Here is a 14,146-nt window from a genome sequence, read left to right as displayed (position 1 = left end):
CCCTAGTGACTGTCTCTGTAGTCTGAGGCCTAGGGCTCAGGAGAGGAGGTGATGTGAAAGTAGTAACAGCAGAGGTAGGCCTCAATGCCATGAAGGCACTAAAAAGGTTTTGACTAAAAGCCTGCCATTCGGGCATGCTTTATGTTGTGGGAGAAATATGTTTTCTCTTTTCTCTCCTTTAAAGAGGTCTGGCGGACATATGTGTGGGCCTAGAAACCGGAGACTGCAAAGGGTTGGAGGGATCAGACAGATCCTCAGAAAACACAGGTTTCCCCCCAGCGTCGGAATAGCCTCTGCGGACGTGCTCTCACCTAGGGATTGTGTTGCATCCTTAGAGGCACCCGCGTTATCTGGAGTGGTGGATCTGGGTCCAGACCCTTGTACCAGGCTGATGTCGGCCACAGGTTAAGGATCTGTTGGAAGAGGCTCAGCAGTAGACAAAGGCTGTAAGGTCTTGGCCTTCTTTTTTGGCGGTTCTGAGGAGACATCTGAGGAGCCCTCCATCCCTAAAGTAATCTGCTTCAGACGTTGGTTTTCTAGGTAAAGATTTAACGCATGCAAGTGACTACCTAAGGTCTTGGGCACGAACGCCTGGCTGATAGGGCAGGCCTTGTGGTTGTGTCACTGTCCCAAACAAAAAAGGCACTGGTCGTGGGGTCCTTATGAGGGTTCTGGCGGCCGCACCAACACTTACCCTTTCTGGATGACATGAACAAGCAATACAGCTTTTAAGAAGGACTAAAAAGGTCCCCAACGGGGTACTTATCTTACTGAAATGAATCCGGCATCAGCAGTAGCAGAAACACCTGGCATACGACTGGCAGCTGAAAATTTCTGAGGGCTGGTGTGTGCAGACATCACTTTTATGGCCTGTGTTCTCTGAGCCATGTCAGATGTCCCATGCACCTTAGATGGCCTGAAAGCTTTTGAAACCCATATGCAGAATACTGCAATGTGGGAATAGAAGGACATCTATTATTTCCTTTTGAGTTTCAGACAACTGCTCCTTATCCTAGGCTGGATCATACCCTTCAGATGTTGGGAGAGATTTACTTCCTTTCTGTTGACCAAGTTAGTCCCACTAGGCATCTGGCCTATTTCAAGGGGGAGACCTGAGGTAATGTGCATACACAGTTGGGGGAAATTGACCAGGACACCTGAGAAACTTCTCTACTTTTTTCCATGTTTATATACGGAAAAAATGAAAAACAATGTTGAAGAGAAGAAATATGTATGACCTGCAGAATTTGGATGGAAAGGATAGAGGTGGCTGCCTAAAAAAAAAATAATGACATAAAGGGGCACTAATGGATCTGCGATACAGTCTACCAATACATACAGGTAAATGGTTAAAGGTGAAGAACAATAATTTATTATTTTTTTTCTATGACTGACAGTTAAAAAAGACTGAGCTATTAGACCTGCTTCCTATACCCAAGCTACAGGGTTTGATTCCTTTTGTTCCATCTTCATTTGCCTACTGGGTGACTGTGCGCAAATCGCTTACCAGATATTGCTCCCTGAAAAGGGACACTTGTGTCTAGTGGTCTTACCCAATTAATAAATGCATAAAATAAATAAATAAATAAAACTTCATAACAGAAAGAGTAAGGTAATTTCAATATCTGTTACAAACATAAGTGGCGCCTTTGTTGAACTTCCTTTGTATTGGATTTGAGCTTTCATTTATTTTAATAACAGGCATACTCATTAGTGAGTGACACAGTGGCACAGTGGTTAGCATTGTTGCCTCACATTAAGAGGTTTTCTAGTTTGATTCTCAGCTGGGGTGCCTTCTGTGTGGAAACTGTATGTTCTCGCTGTGCTCACATGGGTTTTCTCCAGGTGCTCATGTTTCCTTTCACATTACACAGATATGCAGTAGCTGGACTGGACACTATATACTTGGTCATGTGTGCGAGCGCATGTGCATGTGTTTGGTATGGAGAAGCAACCGAGGCTGGGCTAGCCACCTGGTGGTGTGAACATTGGCTCTAGATGACACTCACTACTACTGTGACACCATGATCCCATGTGCAAATATGGAAAAAAAGGGGTTTTGGATGGATAGATATACCCATAAAGTGTTTTTAAAAAAAATCTTTTCTGATTAAATTCTGCAGGATCTTTAGCTCTATCTAAGCTACTATCAACTCAGACAGATGAGACCTCAGTTTAATGCTTCATCTGAAGAATGACACTCGGGATTTGCACTCCCCTAATACTGCAGTGCAGTGATATCATTGCAACATGAATTCAAATACCAGGTGTGAGATCAAAACCCACAGCCTACTGATCTTCTTGGCATAAAAGGTGAGTGTACAGCCTACTGAGCCACCAACACAATGTATATTATGGCTAACCTAAAGTATTAAAAGGGGAATCTGTTAATCCTTGGAGATTTCTGACCTTTTAGATTTCAAACAGCATCTTTTAGACCATCTTGTACTGGATACCAAAAACAAAACTAACAAAATAACACAGCACCACTAACCAGGCACAGAAAGTACAGTTGTGTACACTTACTATAAATGTAGATGTCTGATTGCATTCACTGTTGCAGTCGTAACTGATGGGATTCTTGCTGTGGAAGCCCTTGGCCTACCTGACTACCATGGAATTTTCCCCTCTTCCAGACGATGGCAGACACCCTGACAGACAAGACACCTGGGTATAAAGGGAGTCGGCAGACACCATAATGTCAGTAATTTCTTGTCCCCAACAGACAGGACAGGTCCCTAAGGTCAAGAGCATAAGCTCAGAATCTCCATAGTATGTACAGAGGAGGCAGGAACAACCTGAAAGTAGAGAGGAGAATTTCCACCCCAATCTCATGGGGCAAAAGGGGAACGAAGGAGGAAGGGAAAGATTACTGCAACAGTAAATACACTCAAACATTTACATTTATGATACTTGTACACAACTGTACTGTTGCAGTCATAACTGATGGGATGACTCCCAAAGCTAAAAGAAGGGTGGATAAAACGTTTATGGAGAGGAAAGGAAGCCCTGCAAGATGGCAGTAGCAAATGCCACTCTGGGCTTGTAAAAGGTAGGAAGATGAGAATGTTTGGTGAAGGTATGCACAGAGGATAAGTAGCAGCTTCCAAAATGTCCTTAATGTAGATGTAGAGGTGGCTCTGGTGAAATGAGATCTCACAGAGTCTAGGGGCTTCTTTCCATGATGGTTGTAGCAAAACAGGATACAACAGGTGATCCATTTGGAGATGGTTTAGAAACTGGTTTCTCCTCAGAGCCACAGGCAGAGGCCACACAAAGCTGGTCAGACTTCCTGACATTTTTTATTCTGTTCTAGTAGTAATGCAGTTGCCCTGCACATCCAATGTATGGAGGATTCTTTCCCCCTTGTCTTGAGGGTTAGGAAAGAAGGTAGGCAAGTGGGTGGTCTGGTTTAAAGATATCCCTGCAACTAAATGAAGGATTGAGCCTAACAGATACTCTGTCAGGGTGGAAAGTGATGAAATGTTCCACACACATAAGGACCTGAAGCTTTGAAAATTTTCTAGCTGAAGTAATGGCTAGCAGAAAGGCGGTCTTCCAGGTCAGGAATGTGATGTCTGTGGAGGCATCTGGCTTGAAACGTGGGAGGGTGAGCTTCTCCAGAATGAAACTGAGACATCCAGGGGAATAGGAGGTTTTCTTGGTGGTCTAATGTGAATAATCCCTCTCAGGAATTATTTCATGATAGGAAGGGAGAAGAGAGGAGGGTCGAGTAGGCAAATAAGCTGAAATTGCTGAACCGTGAATTTTAATAGAAGAATAAGAAAGTCCTTTGTCAAAAACTCCTGATAAGCATGAAAGGATCAGAGGTGTCTGTGCTTGAAGAGGGTTCTGTCCCTCTTGTCTGCACCATTTAGTGAATCTCTTCAATTTGGTGAAGATTTTCTTGTGCTAGATCTTCTGGCTTCGTTTAGAATGTCCAGGACCTGTTTGTCGAGGGATGCTCCTTTCAGGGGGTAAAGAAATCATCTAAGCTGTCAACTTGAGAGTGTTCAGGTTGGAGTGTATTATGGTGCCCTTGTTTTGTGCTAATAGGTCCACCCTTTGGGACAACAACCATGGTACCTTCTTGCTTAGGCTGAGCATTAGGGGATACCAGTGCTGCCTTGGTCAATCTGGTACTATTACAATGACCCTTGACCCTTCTTCTCTTATCTTCAGCAGTACCCTGGGGGGGCAACGGTATTGGGTGGAATACATAGATGAATATGCATGTCCAAGGGAAGGAAAAGACATCTCTTCCAGGCTGAAACTGTTTGGTCCTTGTGCAAAACTTTTTCAAGTGAGAGTTTTCTCCGATAGCAAAAAGATCCAATCCCTGACCTGGCATACACCATACTCTGGCTATGCTGAGAAAAACTTCCTAATGCAGTTGCCACTTGTGATGGGCTGACAGACTCCTGCTTAGGTGATACGGCAATTGATTTGAGTGTCCTGCTAGATACTGATACATGAGGTGGAGACCTAGGGAGTTTGCAGTTTCCCAAAGGTCAATGGCTAGGCGACAAAGAGGGTAAGAGTGAGCCCCCCACTTGTTTATGTACCACATAACCGTGGCATTGTCTGCCTTTACTAGCAGTACTTCTGGTTTCCATTGGCCTTTGAAGGCAATCAGACCTTTTTGGACTGCCTTGAGTTCTTTTAGGTTGATGCATTTGTTCTTGAACTGGGAGCTCCATCTGCCTTGAGTCTGTAAGTTATTGTAGTGAGCTCCCCAGGCTATTTATGAGGCATCCATCATCAGAGTCTGGTCCTGAGGAGTAAACCTGAAGAGATGATCCAGGTTAAGGGAGCAGGCTTGGGCCCACCAAGCAAACTCTGGTTGTGCTACACATTTTTTTGATTGGCTCATATTCTGCAATTACAGTCAATCGCCACTGCAGTATGCAAACCAATCAAATAACTGTTTCTGAAGACAGGAGCCAATGAGAACTCTCAAATACATGACCATTCATGTAGGAATGGTTGTGGAAAATTGTGTTTAAAGAAAGGGAGAAAAATAATATACGCAAAACAATACCCAAGTAAATAACTGCAATACCAGCAGTTAAAAGGAATCCTTTTAACTGCTGGTATTGCAGTTATTTATTTTTGATACTGTTTGCTTCTGTGTTATTTTTGTCCCTCTCTTTAAATGGATATCTCTCAACCTCCTACAGTAAGAAATCTGGAAAAGCTCATAACCAACCATGCGTATATCTTGGTTGAAAGACCATGGCCATGGTCAAGGTAAGCTTTTCCCACAGTGCAAAAATAGGGTGTTCCACAGTTTGACTGTTTGTCACACATTGCTATGATCCATTTTCCACACTGGCCTCTTAGTAGGTTGAGACCTATAAATTGATAATGCCTTGCACCTGTTCTGAAGCGCAAGAACCTCCTGTGAGATTTTTCTAAGGAAATGTGGAGGTATATATCCTTTAGATCTAAGGTTACTATGTAAGCACTGGCTGAAATCATGGGCAGGGATTTTTGAAGGGCTAGCATTTTGAATTATGAAACCTGCAAGATTCTGTTGAGCCTTGACAGTTTAAGAAAAGGCTTCCATGTACACTATTTTCTGGGGACAAGTTAAAGCCTTGAGTAAAATCCTATTTTTTGTAATGTGTTTGGTACTGATTCCACAGATCCTTGAGCGCAAAGGAGCTGTGTTTGCTTTAAGGATTCTGTTTGTTAGTTTGGAGGAGAATGTGGGAAACCTGACTGAATTAGAGGCTGATTGAACTGAAGTTTGTAACCTCCTTTTTATGACTTTTAGTACCCACTGATCTCTGGTAATGACAGTCCAATTCTTTAGGAAGGGGGTCAGCCATCCTCCTATCCTGAGGGGAAGGGGTAGAAAGTGAGGGGTGGGTCTTGAGGGAAGGGACAAAGGGTAACTCATAGAAGAGTCATGATTGCTCTATGCTAGGTCCCTGTTGATGGGATTCCACAGCCCTATTTGAATCTGCTTGCCATGGTCTCAGTTGCTGGTGCTGCCTTTGACTCCTTTCCTTTCAAGGTCACCTGTGTCTAAGCATAGACTGGGAGGCCAGAAAGGACCAGTGTTTGGTAGGGTAAGTGTGACTGAAGCAAGAAGGTTGAACCTGAAGAAAGTCCATGACTGTCTGCATTTACTCTGCCTTATCCTCCATTTTCTTAAGCACTGTCATAGCCTTGGGGTCCAAAAGGAAATCTTTGTCCAAAAGAACTTCCAAGAGGCTGGATTTCACATGTTCAGGAAGGGACTGCTCCCTCAGCCAGGCACATCTTCTAATGATGGATCTAGTAGCTGCTAGTCTGCTGGAAGCTTCCAGATCATCATAGCCACAGTGTAAAGAGTACTTAGCTACTTGAGAGCAAGAACTGCATAAATCTAGCAGTTCCTTGGAGATGGCCTTGTTTTCAAGTCCCACCAGTTTTTGCTTCATCTGGTCTAAAATGGTTTCCTGATACTTCACCATATCAAACTGGCAATTTAAAGCCTTTATGACCAAGACAGCAGAGGTGTAAACTTCCTCTCCAAACCTGTTTCAGGCTCTGCGTTCTTTGTCAGTAGACAGGGGATTTTTTTGAAGTGCTAGCATTAGCTCTCTTAGGTCTCTGAATAATGACTTCAGGGTCTGGTACAGGATTCTTAAAAAGATATCTGTGGAAATCCAGAACTCTGTAAAATCTATCAGGTTTCCAAGTGGCAGGAGGGAGGGAGTCTGACTGTAAGGAAGAATCCATCAAGACACTGTCCACTACATGTAAGACTAGAGGAATGGCAAGAGGTTTATGGTCAGGGAGTTTTAGAAATTCCCTAACCGTCTTCTTGGACTGTGAATATTCCCATGCTTCCCATTTAAAGTGTTCACTCAGGGTATTTAGGGGGAGGGGGGGCTAGGCTGAGTCAAGGTTCTCATCAGAATCTGAATACTCATAAGAAGCAATAGATAAGCCTTCCTCAAAGGTGGGGTCATCATTATCATTCTCAAAGTCAAAAGAATCAGAAGACTCCTGGGGAGAGATATTCCTTTTTCTTTTACCAGGAGAGGACTCAGGAGCAGAACCTGGGAGAGAAAGGTATCTGGATTTGACTATGGTAATCAAATCCTCAGCCAGCCTATGTCCTGTTGATAGGTCTAAGTTTCAGAGTGGTAGCCGGTATGCTGGATGCAGCTTTTTTATTTGAGGCCTTAGACTTGGGGCCTAAAGGTGATATCTGGACAAGGGACATATCTTGGGGATTGTAAACTAAGGCAGTCTCACCTCCTGACAATGCAAGACTCCGGACATTTCGACAGTTTGAGAGTGGTCATCAGAAGCCGGAACCTGCAAAGTGGATCCAAATGCAAATGATGTACTATTTCATTTGGCTTGTGCAGATGTAGAGGGACCCAGAGGTGTACTGGACTCCAAACAGGTAGCGATATAGAGGCCTATGCCACAACCCCAGTTGTCAGAGGGGACTGTAAATGTGTCTCACCTTCTTCGATGATAACAAGCCTAGGTGGGCTGGAGAAGGGCGAACAAGCATTGCTTGGAACACTACGTTTTGGATGCTTTGCCTTTTTATGCCTAGGGGATCAACCTTGGCCCGACCAGCAAATGACATGGTACATGAACACATTAGTGACTCGCTAAATTTCTTAGCTAAAATCTCAGCCCTACACTTGATTATTCTACTGTTAAAGCGAGAACAGAACCGACAGTTACGTACGCCATGTTCTGGGCGTAAACAAATTACACAAAAGGCGTTTAAGTTGTGGCGTGGTATCTTCTTGCCACAGTGTAGACATTTACTAACTTTCTCTGACAGTCAAGAAAAACATGAAAAGCTCCTCAACATGCTACTCGGCTTTAATCGTCTTTTTTCTCTGGTGAGGACTGACCAATGCACTAACTAGTACTCTGCCTCAGGCTGCAACTGCAAGAAAGAACTGAGGTTATGGAGCAGGCTGACTCTCTTTATAATTAGACTTCTTGACGTCAGTCAGGGCATCCTCTGGCTTCAGTAGGAGGAAGAGAAAATTCTCTGGTAGTCAGGCCAGCCAAGGGCCTCCACAGCAGGAAATCCCATCAGTTATGACTCCAACAGTGAAACATGAGGAACATCTACAAGACATGTTTACTTAGCTTGTTCCTCCACAAACAACCAAAGACTTCAACAGAAATTGGAGCTTGAATCAAGAATGCACTTGGAAAAGTTTGCTTTAATATAATTAAGCAAATTTGAATTGAATAATTGTTCTTTTATCATATGATGAAATAATTATCGGAGTATATAAGTATGAATTATATTGTGTGTGAGTGCACTCTGTTAAAGGCTTTTTTCAGCCGAGGTGCTAGAGAAATGTTATGTATTTTAATAACCAAAAAACAAACAGTTTTGGATTACTGGTTTGCTTCGCATGGTATTCGTCGAGAAATTGGATTAAGTTCATGGTTAAGAGTGCTAAATAAACATGAACTGTAGTTGGTGCACTACTTGCTAGTGCTTTGTTATTTTGTTATCTTTTAGATTCCAAACATCCAACTCAATCTCTCCTTCCGAAAATAACAATTTCAGCTACTAAATCAGGAACTTTAGTATCTCTTGACAAATTTGACATTCCTGGAGGGACTTTTCAGCTCTTCTTGTTGGGCAGACTTAGGGACAGAAGTGCACAATAAGGCCGGCTTACTGATATTTACAACAAAATACAGCTTAGGGTGGATTAGCACCAATAGAGACTCATACATCTAACAAATTATGTAGAAAGCCTGAGCTCCACTCTGACAATGAATCCTAAGGGCCAGGCTAATGAGGAAAGGAAGGAGGGGAGATCTACAAAGGATTAGAGATGGACTACAGACAGATAGGAAACAAAAATGATGAAAGATGGTGCTGGATACTGCGGAGGGTTTGGTTTGTCTAATGAAAAGCTGACCCACTGTAGGCACAGTCCAGAAGGAAGAGTAAAAGGCATGAAAAGGTTCAGAAGGTATCAGGACAGGGAGAAACCAAATGTAATGGGTGTAAAAAAGTTCAAGGGGAACCTGGGCAGTGCATACAACACAATCAATTTCACTATGCCACTAGAATTACCTTGTAAAAATAAAACTAGGTATATCCCATATATCTTACAATGACTAACATATTTGGAATTAGAATTCCACTCTGAACTGACATGGCTAACAGAATCCAGACTTGTTCAACTGTCTTTGGATACTCAAGACCAGATCTGTGGAAAAAACTCTGCCACAACAGATAACAGCTCCTACAGCAAACAGAAAGGAAGACTACAATGTCAAAACCTTTTTTTTAAACTCCAATAGGTTACTAGAGATCAACTGTGATTTGAAGAAAAAGAATCTGCCACCACAGACAACTGAGATTAATTATCAGAAGGTGGACAAAGGTAAAAGCTTGCACAAAGAAAACCACAAAAAAAAAAAAAAAGTGAGTGGGGGAGAGAAGGGTTAAGTATAAAAAACAAGGCTAAGAACTTTGGAAGTTCACGGACTTTAATGAACCAAAATAGAATGTAAGCCAGGAAGGTGATGTAAAGGAACAAGACTATTTATGAAAAAAATTTATAAAACTGTAAGACACAGCCTGGATCCATTCGAAGATAAGAGCACGTGCGTGCAGCAATAGAGATCTGAAGTTGGGTCCTTTGCTGTGCAGGATTATGAGTAGATGGATGGGGCAATTTGCCTAGGAAAGATTTAGTTGCTTAGCTGAGCTGAATCCTGCCAGCTTTATGCCCTACAAGTAAAGTAAGATGGACTAATCCTATGACATCAGCCTAAGTAGTTTTAAGGAGTTGCTTGTGGAGACATCATCTATTACAACATTTACTATACTACATTACAATGTCATATTATGTGACTTAAAAAAGCAACATAAATGAACCACTGAATGACTAACATACACTATTAAGTTACCAGTGCTTAACATTTCATGATTCAGAAGTCTGTATGATAGTTAATATTCATGTCAGAGTATAATGGCAACATTGCTGTCGTGGAATTCATGCTAACTATACAGATGAAAAACATCACCTACATATTGGGTTTGACTTATGTCCCCCGGGGCCTCTTCCTTTTCTTTTCTTCTTCGGACAGTTTGAAAGGTAAATCGTGCTTCTTGATCAGGATGTCCTAAAATGGAGTACTGTTACCCTATGAGACCAGCAATCATTCTGATATACTTTCGTACAAAAATGCTGCCCAACTGAGCTCTTGAGAAGCATACATCTAATACCTGGTCTGTCCTCAAACTAGTGGAAAATAATTTTCTCTTCATTAAAACTGTGTCATACAAACATGGGATTTCAGAAGTGATGTAACCTCTTTGTTAAAAAAGTAGCATAAATCTTTTAAGAATTCTATAAAGTTTCCATCTTTCTAGTTTTAATTTCATCAGAAAATGGAAGGGTGGTGAGGTGAGGTCTCCTCATTGGCACTGTAGTAAATATAATAAAAATATCTTGAAGCAGAAATCTTAAAAAAAACGATACTGCTCTTATTATCTGTTTACAGAAAAAAATCAAACCTAACTTAAAGGAATCAGATCTAATTTTCAGGAAGGTGTTACCACAGGTTTACTAAATTAAATCTATATTAAGTTAGATAAGAAAATTCAAGTTGTATATGATTGTGTATTTTTTAAACAGTATAAGAGAGACATTTCAAATTTATGAGGCAAGCAGAATATATACAACAAAACTAGACAGCCAAAAGAGAGCATTTGAGGCAACATGCTATTTTAAGCTTCGAGAAGTCTCCATCATAAGCAATTTGTATTCCTGCTTGTGAAGTGTAGAAACTAATTCTGTTTGGTAATATTGAAGGGGTTCACTGCACTGACAAGCGTCAGTATTCAGCATACTCTAAAGAAAAATCAGCAGCACCGTGCATTAGTATCCCTAAAGGAAAGTAAAGCCTCGTAAGGAGCTGTTCAATGAAAATTCCAGTTTCTTTCTCCACATTTGCTGTAAGGTGTGCTGTTATTTTAAATGAGCTGTTTTCTGTTTACAACCTAAATAACTTGGCAGAGATAGTGCACTGAAATATGTAGTGAAAGTCATTTACTGTTCTTCACAAACCTGTAGTCTTGCCTCCAGTGCTTGGATAGTACTCAGACAGTTGTCTTGTGTGACATTCTCATTAGGTTTCTCCTTTTCACTGAATGTCAAGTCGCTCTGAAAAAAGAAACACTTCAGTAAAATCCTTTAGAAAAAGCTTAATAAACTGCCTTGCATTTATACAGTGCTGTGTAAAACCACAAAGAAATCAAGCCTACGCTGTTAACTCAAGTCAGAGCATAATGTTACAGAGATCAATTTAAACATCAAATTTATTGTCTTTCTTTCTTCAGCAGTTCAATTACTCTGTTAGCAGTTTAAGGTTTCTATCAACCATTAGAGCAATTATATTCAAAACGAAACTGACAACAAAGGTAAGCTTCAGAGAGTTTGAATGATTTTTTAAACTAGTGCAGTTTAAAGTTTACTTGCTCTAACATCGCAAATAATAGTTAACAAGAATAGTCTGTCTAGCTATATCAATTTCACTAGTACTGTACTCTATATTCCACTGATTTTTATCAGAGGAAGGGAAACCATGTATGAAATTAACAAACATTTGTGAACATTGACGAGTTTTTAGCATTTATTGCTTGCAATGTAGACATTTAAAGGCAGTTTGTATTTGGTTGGGGTCTGTTTAATAGTCAAGGAGACTGCAGCAAGAATATGTCTTTCATAAGAAGCAAGTGATGCTACCAACAGAAAAGAACAAATTATATCAGTCAAGCTATTCAACTAATTCACACACGACTACGTGAAATAACACAAGAAGCAATATTACAGAACTTAAAGTGAGTGCAATTAAAGCACTATAAATGGGATAAAGTATAGCAGCTGAAGACTGAGACTTGGAAACTCAACTCTTATGCTAGTCATAAATAAAGACTGTAAAATATCCATTCCAGAAGTCAATTTTGTGTGTGATAAGACAATCCTTACACAGCAATTTGTGTCCTTGTACCTGCCCACTTCTGAGTAACAGGGAGCTGTGTCTTTGCATCAAACCACCTCCGTGTATCCAACACTGAAAGTCTACAACTTGCAGACAAAGGAATGTATTCTTCAATTATGATGAAGTACATTCCATGGTCTAGTATGCAACTGATTTTACCAGTTCAGTCTGCTTGGAACTGATCTAAACTTTCTTCAGTTTCAACTCCACCCCATAACCCACAATGCTCTGTGCTCCGTCTTCAGTCTCTAGACCTATAGTAGCCTACATGCAGATGGAATATAAGGTACATACATATGCTGGCATATCAACTAAAGCAGAAACCCCTTCTGCTAAGTTGGGGGAAGGTAGATGGAAATGTGAGGAGGATGAGCAATGACCATGCAGATTCTCCACTATGTAAAGCACATTCAAGTCTGACATGGTCTTTTCATTCTCTCAACCAGGAGGGCAGTCTTTAGCAAAACCTCGTGGGTGGCATCACAAAAGGATTTCCCCAATTAACTGTAGCCCAAAAGTAAGATCTGGAATAGCCCACATTCAACTTGTAATATCCTGTGAAATTATTCCGAGAAGTACACATTGCAGCAGCACATATATAATCTACAAAAGCATTTTTGAAGGTTGGACCTGGGTTGTAATGCTAATTGTCTTTCATGGTTTTTACATTTGACAGTCAGGTAACCAATTTCATAAGGTGGTTTTGGAAACCCTTTTGCCATTTTGTAAGTAGCATAAAATATGGACAACTGTGGATCTTTCTTGAAATCTTTTGTGCTACACAGATAAAAAACTGCTGCTTTATATGCACATCCATACAGTACAAAAGGTATACTTTAACTGAATAATTTGGAAAAATGTTCCCTTAGTACTCTGCAGGTGCTCCATCTATGAGTTCTTGTGATTGCCCCTCAATGACAGTAATACATATAGCGAAGCTCCTGAGGTACCAACACAGATCCTACCCACTAGCCCTTCGTACTTTTTGTCCACTTCTCATGTCCTCTACTTTACCTGTTCCTTCCTGTCCTCTCCCTTTTGTCTGAACACATCAACTTATCTAGCATTATGAATGGACAATTTCCCAGTTTCTCCAGCAAGGCTGGTCGACATGGGAATCCTGAAGCAATGAAGCAATTGCCTCAGGTACACTGACAACTCACTTCTTGTAATTCACACAAATTCATTATGTGAGAACCTAGAATCCAGGCTCTCTTGCTCACCAGTAGTCCAGCTGATAGTAAACTGGTTGTCAGCATGCACACCTCATCTCCTGCACCTACCAAACCAACAACACATAAACCTACATATGCGGAGGTCCTTATGAGAAGGTTACCTAAACATCAGAGACCTCCCAAACACAAACACAAGCATGCTTCACATAATACATCCTCTGTAGAACATAGTACACACAATACATCGCACACCAGTGTCTCACCAGTCAAGCCCCTAAGGCATAACACAAAAACAAACATCTTAGTCATAGGCGACTCAATTGTGAGACACAGAGATGTCCCTCTCACCAAGATGAATACGGAAAAGGTCATGGTCAACTGTCTGTCAGCAGCCAGGATCCACCGCATCACACATACATTCAAGTCTCTCAGCAACAGGCACTGTTATGACTCCATCATAGTCCATGTTGTTGTGAACGATTTGAGACATACCTCCCTGGACTATAAGCTCTCGGATTATGTGTCTCAGGCAGTTATGTCCCTAGCCTTAAGAAGCATTTTAACTTCACCTAGGATAATACCTCAATACAAACAAAAAATGATTGACTTCAACAACTGGCTTAGTTTCTGGTGTCATTCAAAGGGGATGCAGTATCTGTCAGCCTGGGATAACATGGTCGACAGACCTCGATGCTTTGCCAGAGATGGTCTTCATCTGTCACCCCTGGGATTTCAGTTACTGGCTAAGGCTCTTGCCATCCCCATAGTGCCCTTTTTTTAGATAATGTTACAAGAACATAATTCCCGATGTAAAAACACCCACTAAAAACAACCTCAAGATTATGCTGCTAAATGCTAGGAGTCTAAACCAGAAGCTGCACTCACTGGAAGCATTCCTCACCCTATAGCTGCTGACATCTGTGCAGTCACTAACCCCTGGTTTAAGGCTGCGGGCAGCA

General features: G+C 41.3%; 1 protein-coding gene across 2 annotated transcripts in view; it reads right to left on the bottom strand.

The window, feature by feature from the left end:
• The window catches only part of FANCB (FA complementation group B), a 489,492-nt gene that overhangs the window by 268,043 nt on the left and 207,303 nt on the right, over nt 1-14,146 (bottom strand). For both annotated transcript variants that reach the window (XM_044072523.1, XM_044072524.1), the window contains exon 4: nt 11,079-11,174. In XM_044072523.1, coding sequence (XP_043928458.1) covers nt 11,079-11,174 — 96 coding nt within the window. The remainder of the gene's footprint in view (nt 1-11,078; nt 11,175-14,146) is intronic.

The sequence above is a fragment of the Protopterus annectens genome, chromosome 5.part0 (assembly GCF_019279795.1).
Source record: "Protopterus annectens isolate FY-2018-M chromosome 5.part0, PAN1.0, whole genome shotgun sequence".
NCBI classification, from domain to species: Eukaryota; Metazoa; Chordata; order Ceratodontiformes; family Protopteridae; genus Protopterus; species Protopterus annectens.
The sequence above is the reverse complement of the archived record's forward strand: the minus strand, read 5'-3'. Positions and strand labels throughout refer to the sequence as shown.